Source organism: Larus michahellis, chromosome Z (assembly GCF_964199755.1).
Source record: "Larus michahellis chromosome Z, bLarMic1.1, whole genome shotgun sequence".
Taxonomy (NCBI): Eukaryota; Metazoa; Chordata; class Aves; order Charadriiformes; family Laridae; genus Larus; species Larus michahellis.
This window is the reverse complement of record NC_133930.1, coordinates 11,481,614-11,503,060: the sequence shown is the minus strand read 5'-3', so window position 1 is coordinate 11,503,060 and position 21,447 is coordinate 11,481,614. Positions and strand designations below refer to the sequence as shown.

At 40.1% G+C, this 21,447-nt stretch overlaps 1 protein-coding gene across 3 annotated transcripts in view; it reads right to left on the bottom strand.

The window, feature by feature from the left end:
• UNC13B (unc-13 homolog B) overlaps nucleotides 1-21,447 on the bottom strand; it is a 216,498-nt gene that overhangs the window by 153,743 nt on the left and 41,308 nt on the right. For 2 of the 3 annotated variants that reach the window (XM_074569515.1, XM_074569516.1), the window contains exons 6-7: nucleotides 17,492-17,562; nucleotides 14,305-14,362 (exon numbers count right to left, since the gene is read on the bottom strand). In XM_074569515.1, coding sequence (XP_074425616.1) covers nucleotides 14,305-14,362; nucleotides 17,492-17,562 — 129 coding nt within the window. Of the gene's footprint in view, nucleotides 1-2,650; nucleotides 2,687-14,304; nucleotides 14,363-17,491; nucleotides 17,563-21,447 lie in introns of all 3 variants that reach the window. The other variant, XM_074569514.1, reaches the window with a different exon arrangement.

The following is a 21,447-nucleotide window of genomic DNA, read 5'->3' as shown; positions in this document are numbered from 1 at the left end:
ATTGCCTCCTGCTTTTCTAGCAGTGATATTTCATCAGCCACCGGGAGCTAGGGTCCAGTTATCCTCCAAAAACTTGAGCAAAAACCTGGACAAAAGCAGCAAGTGCAGCACACTCAGCCATTTGGGAAGAAGGTGGTTCATTTAAGGTTCTGTATCCCAAAATCCCCACTACTTCTCCAAAATAAACCACTGCACTTCCACAGTTCTTGTCTATTTTTATAACAGCAGAAGAGACGGAAGAGTACTAACTGAAGGAATAACTTCCAGTCCAAGTCCTGTAGAGATCTCTGCCAGCTCCACACCAGGGCCTTTGCAACTCACCTTCCCCACCCTTCATCCATTTAAACTTCTTTTCGTGATATCTGCCAACAACATCTTTCCTTAAGTCTCAGACCCCATACTCCACCGCCTACTAAACCACCGGTCACTTCTGATAATCATCTACACTTTCTGAAATCTTATAATCAAAACGCATGCTAGTTTAGAGAGGACTACTGAAGTAACAAGGAGGGGAAAAAAAAATCTCAGAAGGATAGGAGGCCATATTTTTGAGGCTCTTCTAGAGCTCTCCATACTAAAAACTCATAGGTTTTGAGAAATTATTTAAGTGGAGCTTCACAAGTCATTAGTCCATCCTGTTGCCCTCACCACTTAAAAACAGACTAGAAATTTAAATAATTTTAAGACAGCAAGTTAGCAATATTCAGTCTTCACTTTAAGAGCTTTCATAACCTTGTTTTTCCCACTTGAAAATACTTTCTGCTGCTGAAACACTCAACAGCCAAGAACTGGACTGACACTCTGAAGTGCAAAGACTGCCTTGAACATCTACCCTACTTTAAGTTTTTCCCTCTCCTAAAATGAAACCAGGTCAGCAGCACAAGACATCCCTTTTCTAAAGCTCCTTCTGCCCCACTAGAAAAGCTCTGAGCTGCATTTCTCTTGCAAGAAGTTCTCATCAGGAAAACGTCTTCCAGCTACAAACATGCTGTTTCCGCTGCTTCCTTCTCAGTTGCTGTCATAAGTTTACAATTAGAAGTATATTTTTCATTAGGTCATCAAGCTAAGGACATCACTTGGAAACGTCATCAACACTGGCCGAAGCCTGCCTATAACATGATTTCAAAGACGACGGCACAGGAAGGATGAAGTGAAGTGAAGGGAGGGAGGGAGCTCCATGAATACAAGGACTTTTTAAAAACAAAAACACCACACACCAACACTACAGATAAACACAAGAAACACCATCTACACAACCTTCCTAAATCTCTGACTGACCAATGCCTAAGCACCTCATTTCCCTCCCAAACACAAAATAAAGCTATTTAGGACAGTAATCTTTGTTTTAGTATATGAAAGTTTAGTATACAAATGCTTTAGTATACAAAAGTTTAGTTAGTTCTCACCTAAGAGAACTCACCCGAGAATAGCCCCAAACAATTGGGACATCCAACAGAAGGAGGAGGTTTGCCAGCACTGTAGATGCCTAAAGAACTTATGGTCCGATCAAAGACAGCTGAACAAGGAGGACAAATATGTTGCAGGAGGAGAAACTGGGAAGTCACTGGTAGAGGACTTCTAAAATGCAGAAGAGGTCTACCTGTGAAATGCACTGTAACATTAGCTGGACATGAGACTTAAGTTACCTGGCTGCAGTAAGAGTGTCCTCTCCAAATTCTACTATGTCAAAAGTGGAAAAGCATCAGGCAGAATATCCTCCCCGCTGGCGGTAGTCACAGTCACCTTTCCTTGTATGTCCCCCTCAGCAACACCCTTGCTCTTTTTTTTTTTTTTTAACAGAGGGAACAGACATATTCGTTTTAAGACCAATGGATCAATCTTTGCAGGTCCTACAGGCAGTAGAAGCCACACACTGTAGCTTAAGCAGAAGCCTCACCTGTTGGAATCTGTGAGAATTCCACAAAGTGAAGATGTACTTTTCCTGGAAAAATTAACATTGAGCTGTGCGGCCCTCTGGGAGAGTTCACACACCAGTCTTCAGGTGTGGGCATCAGCTCCGCATACCACAGACAGCTGCAGTATCTAAGTTTTACCTTTCCAAGGCTGCTAAGCACTAGTTAAAACAAAACCTTACCACTTGTACCATCATGCTATCTCACTGAGCTTGAATATGCTACAATACCTGCAACCCTTCTGTCACACTGGTGTCCACTAGCCATTTCTGCTTTCAGATTTGCTCCTATATGTAGTATTTGGAATGCCTGTGATCACCCCCAGCATATCTTTGCACCTTAGTAAAACAGTCACTACAAATTCTCTTGTGTTTTTCGGTTACTCCAAACATTAACTTGGGGTTATGTGGGTATGAAGAACAACACAAAAGAAGGGTACAAGCAGAAAAACAGAATCATCTTTACAGGAAAACAAGAATGGTCCAATTCTTCCTTTTTGTCTTCAAGTTCCAGTAAAGGGTGCAAGCAACTCATCTTAAACATGGGCAAACCACAACTAAACAGTGAAAAGAATTAATCGACAACCATCCACGCAAATATGAAGATTTGGTGAAAGTGAAAGAAAATACAATGGAGCAGATTTTCTATATGCATGAATATTTCCACTTTCCTTTTACTAGAGCATGCTGCATCACTGTAGGATCAGAAAACTTGCAAGAAATCAAACTGTTACGTACTCAGCTGCTCTCCCCATCCGAAATAACTCCAGTTGCCTGCATGTAACGCAAATGGCAGCAAAGAATAGGAATGGAAAAAGAAAGCTTAGAAAAACAAACCACAAGCATACTTTTCATGTATTTAAAATGCCTTACATATTGTAAGCTTGAAAATGTAAGAGATTTTTTTTCATTATAAAAACATTACATTTATTTTGGGGCTTACTCTTCTCTGTCTGGCTTGTTTATAAGACATTCTGAAGATTCAGATCACTATAAGCTCTAGGAATAATTAAGCAATCATGTATTAATTAACACAAGTAGACAAAATATTTATCAGCACACTACTTAGCAAGAGCAGTTAAACACTGTATTTCCTAGTACACACGTTATCAGGATTACAGACAGAATGACTCAGAAACTAGAGTCCGGTTAAGACTGGACTCTAAACTGTGCAAGTCAAGCGGCAAAAGTTGCTTCATCTTTCCACTTCTGCGCCCTTCCCAGAACAACGCTAACCCAGTGGTGAAAGCCCTTCACCAGAAATAAGAGCGTGAAAAACTCTGTTTGCAGGTAAATTAGCGTTAAGTGAAGAGTACTTTGTTAGCTATACACACTGGTAGAAAACCCTCTCTCTCCCAGCATATTAAGGATGCAAATAATCACAAGTTAATTCTGCAACAGTAAGCAAATCTCTCCATGTTAAAATTAAAGGTGACAACAAAACTCATGCTAAAGCTAAACTGCAAGTTGGTAAGACAGCCATGTTATTACTTATCAGTATCCACGTTGTCACGCCAAGGTCATTCTCAGTATGATGGAGGCAACAAACTACTACATACAACCCTCAAAGCTCTTTGGAAGAATTAACACAATTTGCAACTCAAATAAACGCTTCAGAACCAGAATTTTTAGAAGATGGTGTGTAAAAAACACTTTAAAAAGTGAAGTTTACAGGAGTGTTGATGCGTAAGTGCAGCAGGCAATAAACAAATCCTTCACATGCAGGCGGAGAACAAGCGAGAGCTTTCTGTCCTGGCTACCAGCCCCATCTCTAGCTACCAGCCAGGCACACATTTCCAGGAAAAAGATAGCTCGGAGGATTCAACAAATTCCTCCTCCTGCCCTCATTAACAAGACTCATAAAGTTGAAATGGACTAGGTTCTTGCTTTTACCTAAAATTGCAAAAAAACAGTTCTGAAAAAAAGAATCTTTATCCTAAAAAAATCACCACCAGACAGTAAGCAAGCAAGGTCCTGGTTAGTAACTTGGTTTCCCAAGGGTTTAGTCCATATATACATGTAATACATGTATTTCAATTTTATGGGAGAATAAAAGGTGGGCAGCAAAAAGAAAAATAGGCACAGATGTGAACTATCCCCTCTCCCTGCCCCTCCCTCCCCCCCCCCCAAAAAAAAATGCAAAATAGAGTTTAACCCTCTTTCCCTGTCTGGGAAATAATGGTGCATCAGAACTACAACCAGGTTGCTCCTTTCTTCTTAGACATAAGAGGTTTACAAAGCAATGCAGTTCCTCAGATACACCTCAGTACTTCAGGGTCCCTGGACTACAGGCTCTCGCACACGCATGCAGTGCTTTGCACAGGTACAGCCATAGCTCAAGTTTAAGTGGCACTTGTATTATCTAGTAGGGCTTCAAAGGTAGGTCATTCCCTTCTGACTCCTACAGGCGTAGTTAGAGGGGAAAAAAGTAACACCTCTGCTTGCTTTGGTCATTAAACGAAGCAGCTCTGCCCAAGTACCTGCATGGAACAAATTCAATGATATTTTTTACCAGGTTGATTTAGAAAAAACTTCCTATTAAACTGGTATAATGCTGACATGAACTACCCAGATGCATCAGAAGCATACCAGGATCCACCAGCCAGTGTTTACATGGCCTGACCACAGGGCTATCATCTCCGGCTTGTTTTTTACAACAACAAAAATCCACAGATTGCCTAATGATCGTCTTTGACAGAGACCTGAGCATTTTTCAGGGGGAAAGAAGAGGAGAAAGAGGAACATGCAACCAAACTAGCAAAGAAAACAGGAGTAAAATACATGCATCAAAGAGAGATGAGAAGGGGAGACAAACAGAAGAAAGGGTATGGAAACAAGAGGTAGGGAGAGCAGCAGCATCATTGAGGGACACAGGCAGACCGCTGAGGAAAGGGAGCAAGAAGTTGACAGACTGAGAAGGCACTGAGCTTTAATTTGCTGTAATAAATAGTTGACATCAAAGAGAAGACAATTTCCTATTAATGTGTAAGTCAAACAATAGCTTATGTGTATCTTATTCCTGAAAATCTCAAGCTATTAACACATGTGATAGCAGCCTCAGCACCTCTTTCCATCAAAAGGTTCCTATCTCAGGTCAACAGCACGAGGCAAAAGAAACCAACATTCCGGCATTTGCAGCCTGGACTACTATTAAAGATCCAGAGAAACTCTGCAGGGGCACAACATTATTGCACTTGGACTACCTGCTAGTTAAGCCCATGTCATTATTCACAAATGAATGCACATGAAGTGTCCTAAAGCAACTGGGGAAAAAATATCAGAAGATACTATGAATTTTGAAAACTAATATGCAGATCAGAAAAACTACAGAGGAAATGGAGCTTACATTTTCCCAAAGATAAAACTCCAAGACTGACAGCCTCTGCACAAACCACTGTAATCTGCACAGAGGGAATTAATGTCTCTTTAAGGGAAAACAGCAAGCCTGACCCCTGAAGCCAGCTCAGACTGTTCCTAGCCCTTGTTTCCTTGATAGCAAATGGTCTGATGGCTGGCACAACACTACTCACAGTTTCAAACTGCAACAAGAAAACCACCAATACTAAAAACAAGCCTCACAGATACAAGGTCCGTCCTTGGAGGAGAAACATTACCACCTCCCATAGACGAGTCCTCAAACTGACAGTGATATCCCTGAGCCAGCTACTTACCTGTCTACCTTACTGCTACCAAGTTCCTTATGAACAGCATGAAAACCCCACAAACTCTCAAAAGCCAGTTAGAGACTATTATTTCCATGCTCATGACAGATCACAGTTGATGCCAAGCAGGGGAGAGTGGAGAGAAGACCAGCTGCTTTTAGACACCAGCTCCTTACCCTGAAAGTTTTCTCACATTGCGAAGTTGGGTCTTGGCTAACCAGGGCGTGCTATAACTAGAGACTAACCGGGAAGACAATGCTGCAGGAGCAAACAGAAAAAGATGCAGGGACAGAAAGCAAGGGATTTTTCAGCTAGAATCTCAAAACTCCACTTTTGTTTGTTTTTACTAACACCCACTTCACTCCAGCATCTAACATTTTGGATAAAAGATGAATTTATTAAAGATTCAACACATATGCTGCTTCATTTAAGATTCAGAAGCTAACAGTATATATCTCAGTCCTTCAGCATAATCGCAGAAGACCTGGGCTGACAGTCTTGATATTTTGAAGGTTAATGAAAACAGAATTTCTTTTAGCCTTTTCAAGTTGTTTTTCTGCATCATAAAAATAATATGCATAACCTCAATTTGTTAAGAAAAAATCCCTTCTAGATCACCTTTGGGAACAAATTTAAGCTTGTACAAACTTGAATTGAAGACACTAAGAAGTCCAGACAGATACAAAATGGAAAGTTGCAATTCTAAAAACATACAACAGCAACATACATTAACACTGGAATAGATGATACAGACAAGTCAGACTGGTTACTCTGTGTGCTCTTAAATACCAACAGTGTGTGTCTTGGTTATCACATTATTTTGTGTTCATAAGTTTCAGTACTCGAAAAATGAGGTTTTATATAAACCTCCAATTAAGGACTAAGCGATGCCAGCAGCCTGGTGCCTTGGAAGCTACAACATTCTTGTCATTAACACATTTTATAAAGCACATCTAAGTTTCTACAGTTAGCTGAACATAACATATGCTTGTTCTGTGTCTCAATTATGCAACTATTCAAGGAGGAACTCCTCCTCCCCACTTCACACTGTCAAGCCTGGATCAGCAGGGACACTGAAGAAAAGCAGAATATTCCAAGTTTTTAGTGCAGGGTAATTTGATTGCCTGTGTGCCATTTTGTTTTATTACTGTTTACAAGTCTCAGAGTGGCTGGGACCTACTATCCCCATCAGAACATTATTGTTTACTGCTGTCCACTGCTTACAGTCATGTTGATAAATTATTTAATCCTCCTGTTATATCCCATGCTGAGCAAAGACAGAGAGCATCTGAACAGGTTTATAAAAGTAAACTGAGCTCAGGAAATTACACTATATTTGGTGCTCATAAATTACTGTTTATAGAATACAAACAGAGCTGGGAATGTCCTGGTCAGTTCTTTCTTCTAGATTTAATAAATCTCTTTTCCCCTAAGAGCCTCAACACAGTGCACACAGATGTCAGATTCCATGAAAATGTACATTCTTCCAGTGTTCAATGATCTTCCCAAAATTAAACATGTTATATTTTAACAAAACAAACACTGAATAGCTTTTTAGAACAAAACCAAGTTTTCAGTAAGCAGGGTGACCAAGAGGGTTTCATAACAAGTGCCAGTTCAGTTCTGGAACACCACACATGAGGGCTAAGATGTCTGCTCGAAAGGAGATGAGAAAGCACAGGAGGGAAACGAGCTAGAAGGAGCTGACAGAGACAAGGACAGGCACTAGAGTACAACACGAGTACTCTCCTGACTCACTACTCCCTATTTTTCACCACATTTTACTCTAATCTAGCATTCAGCTCATGCTGAAATTTTGTAGTGTTTTATTTCACTAAATGAAACGGCACTTCTGGCCACCTTTATTATGGCTAAAGAAAATCAGATTGAGAGCTGAGAACTTAAGCAGGGTTTGGATCACCATCAAATCATCAAGAGTATCCACTAAGTTGTTACAAGCTTGGGCAACTCATTATTAACCATAGTAAAAAGAATCAGGCAGAGTGCCACTTAATTTTTTCTACAGTGGAAAAAGCTGCAACAATTCTGTCACTGCACTAATACCTAACACAGCTGCCTTGTCTTAAAATTTCTGGGCTACCAAGGCACACAGACTATTTGGCTAAGAGATGTAAACACAAGAACCAACAAACGTTATATATACTCCTCGTGAGATACAATCTTGGACTATAGCGGACCACCTAACATTACATCCATGCGTAACAGCAAAGAGGAATACAACATTCTACAGCAGCTGAGATAAAAGATTTGTTGCCTTTCTTTCTTTTGATTTTCAGTCTTGGGCTTTCAGTACAAGCCTCATTGCTCAAGCACACATATTCATGGCTTGTGCATGAAGTTGAGCAATAATTTTTCTTTTCTATCAGCTTAAAATCCTTAATCTAATTTTTAAAAAGGCTACATTCCACTGTGGTAACAAAATTCAAATTAATTTTCTATTATTGCTGTGACATTAAAGGATGACTAATAAACTCTCAGGGTCCTTAAAAAAAAAAACCCACCAGAAAAAAAAAAAAAGAGGCATTCATGAAGAGCACTAAACAAATTATGAAACCTAGAGTGATTAACCAAGCATCTGCTTTTTTTTGATCACTGCTTATAGAGACACGTTAGTTATTACCAGCGTTCAGTATTTCAGGAAAAGCTTTAGGTTTGGGGCTTATTTAAAAGTCAAAGCTTTATTTCTTTGTCAACACCTTTCAGAACACAGTACATACTCTAGGAAAACACTAACAAAGTACATTTAGAGGATCAGCAGCAAAACAACAGATCTTGTCTCCTCTAGAGTTCAGCGCTAAGTCAAGCTTTGTTACTGTATAATCTTCTAATATAGCCAGTATTTTTAACTTCCATTTGCTGAGTACTTTTCCTTAGGCATAGGCAGCCCTGAAGCAGCAGGTTTATCCTAAAAATGCAGGCAGACATTTTAAAGTAAAACACTGAATCCACATTCCTTTGAGTAGACCTATTGTGCCTTCAGCCAGCCCAGGCAGTGAGTACCGCAAAGCCACAAGGAAACAAGTCTCTTAGATGGCATTTATCCTAAATGAAAAGGAACAGGAGCTGCCAGTCACCCAGAAGCAGAGAGGCCAAGGAACTTGCTTTCCCAGCCCATCAGCAAACTACCACAGAACAGCTCGTACTATGGTTTCACTTGTACAGACAAGAGTAGTTTTTCCTCTATCTAGCTTAATAAAAAAAAAAATCATTCATGTGTCCTGTTTTGAATTACACTTACACTGAACATTTTTTGAAGACTGTTGTAAGGCTTTACTGTTTGCACTGTAGTTTTACTCTTGCCAGAGCACAGCTTTTCAATGACTGCAGCAGGATCTTCAGTGTCACCTACCCTTGAGAAGGGTAAAATAATCATTGACCTCTTGCTTACTCGTCCCAAACTGGCCTGGTCTAGAGGTGCCGTTGTAGTTGCTGACCTCTGTTGTTTCTAAGTGCAGAAGCAGGCTGGTAATCAGAAAAAAAACAGCAAGAATCTAGATGTATCACACAGATTTCTACAACAAGTAGGGCAGTATCACCCAGCAATTGTGGCCAATTATGCTGCCTGCCACTGCACTGTTACACATCTCTGTGAACAAATAACATGGTCAAGTTGTGGTCTGCTTATAACATTTTGATGCTGCCTAGCCTTGAGAGACTCGGATAGCAGATTTTTTTTTTATATATATTGTTACCAAAGAGGGGAGGAAAAAAACTAAATCCCTTAATAGGATGTCATTTCAGCAAATTTGCTGCCACGGGGTCAGTTCACCCAGCTGAACACTAGTGGATGGCTGCCAAGACAGCATGCTCAAATGAGTGCACATGTAACCTTGGATGGCTATCACGTCATTCCGTGAAAACAGGCTGCAACGCATATTCTGCCAACCAAGCCCTTTAAGCAAGAGCTTTGCCCAGCTGCCTTGGACCCACAACCTGCACAGATCTGTGCACTCGCTGCCACTGCTTCTGCTAGAACCGTACCATCTGTGCTGTGGAAATCCTGTCAGCGGGGTTTGATAGCTCCAACCCAATGGCACATTAATGGCGGCATAAAGATGCTAGTCTCCACAGTGCAGCACCCTAAACACAAGATCAGTGTGGATGTTATCAGGGCTTGATGAGGAGTCAGGGGAAGGCAAGGCAGTTATCTGTCTTTTTAGCAGAAAAAGCTCCTCATCAGTGCCATGGAAAGCACCATAATCTCAGCATCAGAGAAGGCACAAGCCTTCCTGATGCACCAGTGGAATTTGAGCTCCGAAAAAGAGGAGTAATGGGCAGCAGCAATGAAGCCTCTCAAAGTCAGCTTTTGGTACTTTTGAAATAGTCGTGAATTTGTAGATATTAACAGAATTTTGCCTTACCCACTTTGCGGAAATAGATTTTTTTCAAGTATTAGTGGGAAAGAAGGGTCAACACAACAAATTGATCTGCCATTGAATGACATCCATTCCTATAATGTGTATAAAATGCTTTGCCAGCTTTTAAGTACTTAAAAGGCCACTTATATATCTACAACAAAATTATAGCATTTTTTTCCTGCATGCATGTGCACACACACTCCAGATAGCATTTAGGGTTCTTTCTTATTCTCCTGAAGGAGATGTTGTCTTGCTCCTTTCTCTCTGATCTGCTAGCAGACCAAGCACAGGCTAGCTTTGGTTCTTCTTGCTGGTATAACAGTGTATCACAAAAATTATTTCTTTCCTTGTTGCACCAATTCACAATCCAGAGCTAAGCAACAAATTTGCCTTCTTTTGAAAAAAAAAAAAAAAAGAAACACCGTAAAACCCACAATAAAAAAAACCCCAAACCAAAAAACAAAACCAACACACACATCACAGCCCTGGTAGACAGGGATTTTACAGAGCAAAAGACATGCAAGACAGAACTATGGTGTGTTGTAGTCTAACAGGGTCTAACTGTGAGAAGAGCAAAACTACAGACTCCAGGAAGTGGAAGAAAAAAAATATATGCAGAGAAGGGAGGATAAAGCATTCTCAGAAACATTATCAAAAATAAAAGGACAGACATAAGTGGTTGATTGATTCAGTGGCACTTCGGATATCTTTTTTGAGAATCATACTGAACAAACCTGCTCCCTTCCAGATTTGTAAACTCCCTGACAAAAGGTATAGGGCAGTATTTACAGTAGCTGATATTAACTAGAGACTGCTAATTTTTTTCCCTGCAAAGACTGAAAATATCTTTCTCATTCCAGTTTTCTTGTTGTCTCCTCCAAGTCAGAGCTGTGTATAAAATACTGACAGAGTGACTCACTTATGGATTGTAATGGACTTTCATGTTACCAGAAATGATCTTGAGCGTACAAGGAAAATAAATCTATACCTACCACAATAAATAACTTAGAGCTTATTGACCCAATAAATGCCAAAGTAATCAAATAACAGTTAGTTTTTTTCCAATGTGCTTCATTTAAAGTAAATTTCCAGACAATAAAAGCTTGCTTTCTTTTTAATTTACATTCAATTTCAGGTTGTGCGTAAAAGCCAATATGAGGATGCTGCAGTTATCCAACAATGAGGTATCAGGAAATTAAGAATTATGATTACATTTAATAGAAATGCAAACAAAACTGGATCCATGAGCACTATAGTGCTTTGCTTATTGCTTGGGATCACGGAAAGTTAAATCAATTGGAAGCATGTGATCTTCCTGGGGCAGGAGAAATATATAGGGAAAAACAGAAGTTGGGGAGTAAAAATGAAATGGCTAAGTATGATGAAGAAAGAGGCAAGAAGTGTCAAAATCAGCAGGGCTTAGAAAAAACTGCATGTACAAGAACAGACGCACCTGTTTCATTTAAGAATAGGTAGGAAGCCCAAATCCCACATTTCCTCAGAAATCATGGGTCAGACTCTTTTAAGAACAACGCAACATTTGAGACTGTGACAGTGGGCCACAAACTCTGGAAAAATTAGAGCACCCTGCCTGGGCTGAGACTTCCCATGGCATCATGCCAAGGCAGCAGCCCACGCACGACCAGAGATGAAAACCCACCCTCACAGATCAGATGTTGGCTTTCAGATACGGACCACCTTTCTTCTCTCACGCCCTGCTCCATCCTGGAGGAGACGGGGAAATAAACATGAGAAAAGGTGGCTTGGGAAAGAGAACAGACATGTAGACAAAACACAAAAGCAGAACAGGGCAGAAAAAATAATCTAATTTTTAAGATGCAAGGACATATATTTCCCCATTTAATGAACCGGACCCTGCCTGCTGGAGTAGGATTTTCTCCAGCTAGAACAAAGAAGCCAGAAGAGTCTTCTGAAAGCCGCAAGAGGGCAAAGAAGGGCACAGTGGAATGTGCAGTTATACCATTATTTCTTGAAATGCAAGCTATATGAATGTTTTGCTGCATCCAGTTTTGAGATAACCGTGTTTTTTAGAATTTGGGAAGATATTCCCATGGGTCAAAAACTACTCACACTCAGGAGGTTTTTTGCTCCTTCTAGAGACCTAATCTGTTGCCCAGCTGATTGTGTCCTGCTCCCAGCAGCAATCACAACTTATCTAGCACATCGTGATGGAAAATTGGATAAGTCTTACAAATGTTCTCGAGGACATTTTTATTATATCTAAAAATATATCTATCAATTATTTACCCACATGGTAAGTAAGAACACTCTGTACTCAATGTGTTTTAGGTTAGGGAAGGACACAGGCCCTGCTCCTGTGTAGAAGGGGCTTGAGCTCCTGCGTCATATGCAAAGGTCAGGTCAGCTTTCAATAGAGACACAGTAAATGCATCTTCTGGGCTGAACTCTACAGTTCCAAAGGACTACACTACATTCAGGCAAGCTCATAATTCTTATGCACAGACTGACACAGGCAGAGTTCATTTTCCAAAAGCATTTCTAAATTAAAGTCTATTTTATATTTGTCCATGTAAATAATTAGATATTCATAGATGTTGGATACTTGCAGGCAGTAGATAAGCAAAAGTACATGCAGTGCCACAAGCTTTATTGAATTACTAGAAAATTCTTAAATACATTAATCACATGCTGCTATGAAATATTTAACATCAAATCTAATGAGTGTTTTAATCCCATGAATGATAAATTAATTCTTATGCGATATTAACTGTTTAAACCAGGGGCCTTCAATTAATTATTGTAAAAGGTCACTTTCTAGCAAGATGAGGGCTGTGAACAGGCAGCACAACTATGTCCATTTGCAAGAGCTGAGTTGGTCCTCCAGGGAAGAAACCGGCTACAAGAGCTTGAGGATGCAAAAGCACCACACTGTAGGAACAGGTGCAGCTACATTCCCTGCACAGAAGCATTCCCCCTGATTTACCAATACATCCCAATACTTATAAGAGTCAATCAAAGCAGCCTCTCTGGTACAAAAGCAAAGTCCAGGGCACATAGCCAGGACAGTCATTTCAGCAAATAACACATTCATTTCTTGGATACTTCATATCAGACTGTTCTTGTTTGATCATTTGACATTAGAGGTTCTGCATACTATGCTAGTATGATTGAGTCAAATATTCCTTTCTCCAACAACATTTCTTATTTGTAGGCTTTACAAATCAATTGTACCCTTCTGACTATTTAAAAACAAACAAACAAAAAAAGCGCTTTACTCTTTACATACACTTTAAAAAAAAAAAGGGAGAAGACATTTGGTGTTACCTAGAGTACCATGCTGGAATACTTTCATGTAACTTTGTACATGTTCCAGCTACCCAACACACTCAGATTTCCTAGGCAATTGGTTAATGTCCACTTTTTGTTGAAGATAAGTTTTAAGATAACATAATAACAGTATACAGAGAAATTAATTCTACTCAAAAAAAAGGTAAACAGTAATTAACATTTCCTAATGTTAACAGTTTTGTAGAGATCCTGTAATCAACCTAATGGATGAACAGCCTGCAAAGTGTAATATGCACATCTTATACAATTTGAAGTAGAGAATAAAAGATTTGTTTAAATTATGAGACTTGAATTTTATTAATGTTGTTGCCAAAAGTAGATAAGACATTCACAAGAGACATCATTGAGCTTTCATCTATTGTATATTAAAAGCAGTGTTTCAGAAATCTAATTTTGCAGACCATCAGATACAGTATGTCCTAGGTTATTTTTCCATCCACAATTTCAGAAGCATAAAAAAAATGCAAGACGAGATAAGCAGAAATTAGTAAAAATATTTTTCATCCATCAGCCCAGCACTGAAAAGTAATATCAAAGAAATTAGGTACCAACTACACAAACCTCCGGTGCATTTTAAAAGACTACTGGCAGTACCTGTCTCCATCTATTCTCCTCCTCTTCAAATTTCATTAAAGTCAAATAATATTCAATACATGATGTTTAAAGAGAACATAGCCTGACACAGTTTTATGAAAAAACTCAGCATTTTCTTCCTTGCATTCATATTACAAGGGTCTGACAATCTAGGTGACTTTGAACACATTTTGTGTTCCTGTCACACATGAGGACACAAACAGGTTAAAGACTCAATGCCTGATTTCACTTTTAAGCATCAGAAGCTTTAGACCAACATTTTGAGGGCTGTAGTTTTTCATAACTGACAAGCTATTGGCTTCACAGAGATTTTAGTACTTCTAACAAGAAAAGATTGTTCAGATGTACCATTGTTTGATAACTAATCAGAGAAGGAAATAAAGCACACTGAAAGAGGAATACTGAGAAGAAATAAAATCTAACTTACAACACTGGGAGGCAGCACTGGGCAATGGTTTCTTCTGGACTTCTTCCTGAAAGGAATACTAAAGGAGAAGAAGAAAAAAAAAAAAAAAAGGAACACAGACCAATAAGAAAGCAAATGGTAACTTCATGAAACAGCTTTCAGAGTACAGCATGCCACACAAGAGAAAACATCTCTGGTAGTATCAAAACATTAAATAGTCTCCTTTATATCCATATTCAAACACGTTCCCAGCAATCTCCATTTTTTCATGCCAAAACCAGGTGTTAAAAAGTGCATATCTGGTGAAGGCGAAGTCTGCTTTACTACAAGCACAGGCCGCATTCTCAACTGTGAGAACACAAATGGGACAGCTAAAAGACCTGATTCTCCATACCACAATGTCGCTGTGATGGGAAGTTCAGAACTGTGTATAAGCCCATATATGTTTAGACACTCAAGCTTCACTAGTTCAAAACTTATATGGGCTTACAGCAACACTGCAGTAGGAGAAAAAAAGTGGTGAGATAATTAGTTTGCCTGGCAGGACAGTAACAAAATGTTTGCCCAGCCAACACTTACAAACTCTCCTGTGATCTACTGTACCACCAAAGTGAAGGATTTTTCATCTTATTTAATACTAAATTAGAGAACATAGAGATATTTCAATTAGCCAGCTTTGTCTTTTTACAAAGCTGTTTGTTACAGCATCAAAACATTGCCTAAGGGAATGCTAGTGGTATTATTTTGTTATTCTCCTCTGTCTCGTATTACATAGAGATATGAGAAAATTAGGACAATTGAGCAAAATAATAAGAACAGCCTTTGCTAGGAAAAAAAGGTCTGACGACAAAGGAAGTGGCAACCTTAGCAACCTGGTGTTGCAATCTGTGCAAAACAGGGTGACCAGACAGCCTCTCCTTGGATTTGGTAAGGATTAACGACCAGTTCATTACATGGAAGGTGACAGCCTGCAGGCTTCTGCTGTGGCTATCTTCTGATCTGTGCTATTTAAAATGCACAAGTGATCTTGAAGGGTGGTTAGTCTTATCATCACCAAAACGCCAAGTCACTGAGTTAATTGGGACTGTAGAAACAAGAACTGCTGGATCTCACAGCACACTGCCTGGTTGACAAAGTGGTGAAAGGAAGTCTGTTGATAAGCAATTTCAGCAGCACAGGACAGCAATGGGTTCTGAATTATTATAGTCAGAGATCCAAAAATGGCAATAGTTTGTTCTTTTTAAGGCACTACCCCAATGGCTATCATCAGTCCCAAAAAAGAAAACTAAATACTGTAGGAATAGAGACTGGAAAGCATTTTTATGGCACCACTTAAACTCCAAATTAACCTGCTTCTTAAATACTGCTGTGCAATGTTAATCTGTTCATCCAGTGTCTCAGAGATAGCTGAACTTAACACACAGAAAAGAAGATAAAGGCACAAAGTTGTCCTGTGCTTAATACCACTGTGCAGACCAGGACTCTCCAGCCCAACAACCATGTGAGAAGGGGAGGTCTGTAAAGCTGAGTGGCACAGAGTGGATGAACTAGGATCAGTCATTCAATTTCTCTAAATAAACCAAACCTGCCTCCATTTGGTTTCACAACGCCGGGTTTGTTTGCTCAGCCTAAATAAGGTATTTCCCCAGGCAATGCACAATTAAGGTGCTGAATTCCTTTGCTACAACATAACTGACCTGGGTACGTTTAAAAGGCAACTGACACCCGCAGAAGAAAAATCCATTGAGTGTTGTTAAACACAAAGACACTGCGCCTCCAGTTCTGGATGTCCCTGAGCTACAAGTCACTGCAAATTAGGGGAATATGCAAGGAAAATAACATCCCCACTCTGGGTCACTGTCAGATATAGAACAAGATGAACCTTAGGTCAGACCCTGCACAGGTGTTCTTACATTTTTTCATTTTCTCACTGGTGACAGGGAACATCCATAATAAATTTGAGATCATTAGGTCACAAATACAGAGACATTATTTTGTTACTAGTGTTTGATAAAAGCATGCACTTAGCATGCAGATGGATGGCACTGCAGCGAAAGGGGTGTCTCACAAAGCTAAGGAAACCTTTAAGCAAGTACCAGTTCAGTGAAGCACTAGAGGGCACCTATGCTTCACTGCAGTACCTGGCACAGACTGCTGCTACAGCCCACAGGAGCAGGGAGGCACCACAGCAGTATCACTGACAGGCCAAATCACAGACAGAGCTTGTCATCAACTCCAAGAGGTTCTCAAACTTCTACAAAGGCAGGAGAGGTTGCCCTCAAGCAGTTATGTTTTTATATGCTCCAATATTGGTCTGTCCTGAGTCAAAAAGAAAACCCATCCTGTTTTTCTCCATTTGCACAGTAAACGAAATGATTCATATAAGGAGTAGAAAATAATAGATGAAGGACCCCTGGACAAAAACCTCTTAGGGTCACTGGCAGAACATTTTGTAAGTTATCTTGCTATGAAAACAGACCTATTAAGAGTTTAAGCAAGCACCATTTTCCTACTCAATGATGTTGGCATTGACACACTAGGTTGTGGGGTTTTTTTAATGCCAAACTTCGGATACAGGCACCAATATGTCAGATCTTATTTTCCAAACACTGCGAAGTGTAAAGAAAAGTTCTAATGATGTGACAGTCTCTCTTTAAAAAAAAAAAAAAAAAGAAAATTGTAACTTTTAGTTTATAGATGTTTAGCCAAGTACATGCTAGAAAAAACAGGAAACCAAAGCCATAGCTAGTAGGTATTATAATACAAGATTCATATAAACTGAGCCATTAGCAACTGGATTAGGACTCCCACAGTCCTCAGTTCCAAGAAAGATTCAGTATCTAGGTTTGTCTTCTTCCCAGAAGTAGGTAACTGCAAAAATATCCTTTTTGACCTGATTTCACAAAATGAAGAGAACCTACCATAGCTTGTCAAAAATGGTTTCACTTTCTTGTGAGGTAAAGCATGATATTACCTTTCTTTTGAGTGTATGCACATCAACAAAACAGTTCTCACTACTTAAGCACTTCCAGCACATGGAAAAATGTTCCTCTCCTTAACACTAACAGTACACTTAAGGAAACAGTTCATGGAAGTCTTGTAAATGATGATCATTTAGTAGTTACCTTAATCACAGGGATCCAATAGAAAGAATAAAGGTTATAAGGCATTCAGGGCTACACATTCATCTTTCAATTTAGATATTTACCTCATCATCTCCCAGTGAATTTATTTGTTCTAATTTTCTGGTCCAGTATCTGGCCTCTTCTTCAGGGATATCTATAGCAAAAGAAAAAGTCACACCATCTTATTAACCAGGCAAATTCACATTTATCACCAGTAGCATTGAAACAAGGAGGGTACTCCAAGATCTCACCACTAAAAAAAAAAACCACACTTAGTTTTGAAGTAATAGGACTGTCTTATGTTAGCACTCAGATGGAAAATAAACTTTGTAAATAGTAACACAGTTCAAGGGCTTACGTTTTGTTCTTGTTTAAAGCTGATTAACTAAACGCACACTGCACAAAGGTAGGAAAGAGTAAGACAGACTAGTTCAGTTTTAATTCAAGTATTAGTTTTATGAAGAGCCATTTCACAATGATATTAATACACTTGCTATATGCTTGATAACACATAGCAAGACCAAGAGCCTCTTCTGGAGGCTTTTATAACCTCAAAAGAATAAGGACTTCTTTTGAATAGCACATCTTTCTTATGTACCTGATGTGACACAAATTAAGTACCAAAAGAGAAACAGTCTCTTGTTTTCCTTTGCAGGCAATAAGCCAAGTCTTTTGCGGTAATGAACAGTGTTATAAGCAGGCATATTCACATGAAAGCACACTCCTATTTTTACACCACACTGCAACTTCATTGTGAAATGAATCACAACAACCCTTTTACCTTCTGGAAGATTTACCAAGTTGATGACTGACAGCAAGTAGCAAGCATTATCACCTTTATTTTGGTAACTATTTTTTTATTTCACACTTTGAAGTAATATAGTGTCCTAATGGTTTGAAGGGAACACAGACTTCTGCCACTCAAAACTTCATCTCTCAAAGTGCACCCCTGGAGGTGCAGATGAACTGCTGTGGAAAGCTTAAGTAAAGGCAAGTGAGGTACAAACTATGCTTAAGAAACAGAGCAAGAGGTGCACAACACCAAGGGAAATAACCCACTAAAAGAAAAAAGCATCAATTAGGCTCCCAATCCAGGTGAATTAGCTAATTGATTTAGGGCGGGGGGTGTAAAATCACTGGAAAGAGAGGCGAAAAAGCTGTTTGGGTTTTTTGGTGTGTGTTTGGTTTTTTTTAACCACCCCCCTGACTGTAGGGTGGTTGGCTGGTCTTCCCTCCAAGGAGGGGTAATGACTTCTGAAATTTGGCTATTCATGCCCTGAAACTGCACCAATGCAGAAACTTCAGAGCTCACACAGGAAGGAAGCTGAAGGACTGGTCCAACTAGGCACCACCAACCCTGCAAGCCTCACCATCCCAAACACTGCCAAACAAGGATAATACCAGTTCAGCTAGTTTTCCCATCTCTTGCAACTCTTTACACTCTGAGGTGCCTCATTAGGAGCCAAGACATTTAAACCTAACAAGTTTGTTTCCCTGCAATGAACTGTACCCCATGGAACACAGATACAATGATATGCTTAGCTATGTGTTGGCAAGAATGGGAGATGTAGGCTGGGATGGTCTCCTCATGAAAAGGTGGTTCTAGAAGTTACATCCACTCTCGCTCCTGAGAGAAACAAGAACAACATTTATTGGCAGGTGAGCATTCCACTGGGACCTACAATGCTCTCAGAAAGGACCATACTTATACTTAAAGGAGCTCTCTGTCCTACGTGCATCCTCTCTCAGCCACACAAATCACCACAAACATCTGAAGATAGTAGTGGCAAGCGTACTAGAACACAAACCACTTTCAATAAGAAAAAGGAACACAACAGATTTAGTGGAATATGGAGTTTCAGAAGTAGGTATTTCCTTGGGCTACAAATGAATGTCTACACCTTTATAACAAAAACACCACTGCATTTTTATGCAACTAGTCTCATACAGACAAGCGGGATAAAACAGGCCAAACTTGAGGAAGTTTTAGGGACCTGGAATCTTAGTACCTGGCCACAGAAAACCTGCATTAAGTAGGAAAAAAAAGACAATCTATTTCTCCTTGCTTGAAGGGAGACCAGCAAACTATTTTAATGATACTACACAGAACTAGTTGTTCTTTCTGATGTACAGTGCATTGCTTTGTTGTTATACGCTATTAGAAAACAAGGTAAGAGAAACATGAGAGAGTCTTCCACAATTACAGGAATTGTAGAAAAAAAAGAAAACAAAACAAAAACATACATGCTTTTGACCATGAGGGCTGTGGATCTCAGCTGCACAGCTGTATTAGATGAGCTCCACTCAAATTAGGGACAGCATTCAAAGGAAATCTGGACAGAATTGATCTAGAAATAGGATGTCAATTAACTGAAGGGCTATTAGCACACAATCTAATGAGATTTAGGGGGACAAACTGCAAAGACCTGAAGCAACCCACACATTAAAGAAAGCCTATGGAAATTTGCCTTTGAAAGCCATCACATCTCTAAATGATGAAGAAAACTCATGAACTGAGAACTGAAGGTCAGTGTCAAAACAACTCAACTCTGGAGCCTGAAATCAAGACCAAAGAATCTAGGAGGGACGAAGCAATGGAACTTCGGGAACTGCAGTTGTCTCAGGGTAGGCTTCAGTGCTTTCCCATAGACCATGGTTTAGTAGCATGCCCAAGCACCAAGAAGCACCATGTGTCTCTTGGATTTGTTGTTCCTGTCATGTATCCAAGGTGCTCATTTCATAAACAGAGCTATCAGATTTTTAGTGCAGGATGGCTGCTATTCTGTTGAAATAGCTTCTTATGCAAGTCAGAGATAAAAGTCTGCTACTGTCCTACATAATGGCTACCTTAAGGACACCTTCTTGATCTTAGAGAAATGCTTGTCATTAATACTAATGGCAGTACAGTTACCGCAGAGCAAACCTTAAACATGAAGCAACTGGCCTATGAACTTAAGTCAAGTTACCAGCTCAGAAGAATAAATGCCCAATGAGGGCATTTTCTCAATTTTTTGAGGAATCATTTCATAAGTATTTTTTATTTCACTATCCATTTGTGTCTCACCTCAGCTGTTTTGTTGAAGCTGGTTCCTTGGAACACAGGGGATGCAAATCCCTAGTGCAGAGATCACAGACTAACTGCTTGCAAAGCCACATCAAGTGGCCAGCTCCTGCATCACTGCTCAGCTTTGATTACAAGACCAAGTTACTCTGCTACATTATCTTTTGCTTACAAGATAAGAAGCTAAACTAGTCCAAACAGAGGCCACCTGATGCCAGCTCAGGACTCTGCTGACATCATGCTTGGTAAACAAGAGGAGCAAGGCCATATGTCAGTGAAAAAAAACTGCTGAACAAGAACAGACAGGAGATGGGCAGATCTCTTCACTAGCTTTTGGGGCTTCTTTATTTGATACCAACATGGAAAGGTTGCAGGCTTTACTGTCCTTGCTCCTACTTGCCATCATCCTCAGCTGGAAGCTGAAAACCCCGTCCTCCCTGGGCTTCTGGTGTCAGGGAGCAGTAAGGTCTGATTGCTCCTAAAGGGAGAGGAGACAAGGGAGACCTCATGGCTGGCAGGGCAGGGGATTTGCCAGCCAGGGCACTGTCCTACACTGCCTCAGCAAGGTGAGCTGGGCAGGCTAAGAGACCACGGCCAGGAGCCCAGATTGGCAGGCAGGTCCACAGTGACAAAACAGGTCTGAGGTCAAGCCTGGAAGTCAGTCCACAGCTGGGCCTGGATCCATGAGGTCCATAAGCAGGCACAGACACGGTTGTGGCTGACGTGAGGGATCAGTAACTCCCACAGCATCACTCAGGAGTGAAGGCTTAGAGCTGAGCTGAAATGGGACTCCTGGACCCATGAGCAGGGGGTGTGGGTGGGGGTTGCAGATGGGGCTGCTCAGTGCCATCAAGATTTAGAAGAGCACTTAGGGGCCTGACAGCTGGATACACTGCACCACCACAGAAATGGGGACACGGCAATATGGAGACTTGACCAAACTGAGGGAGGAATTAGAGGAGAATTTGCTGCATCTAT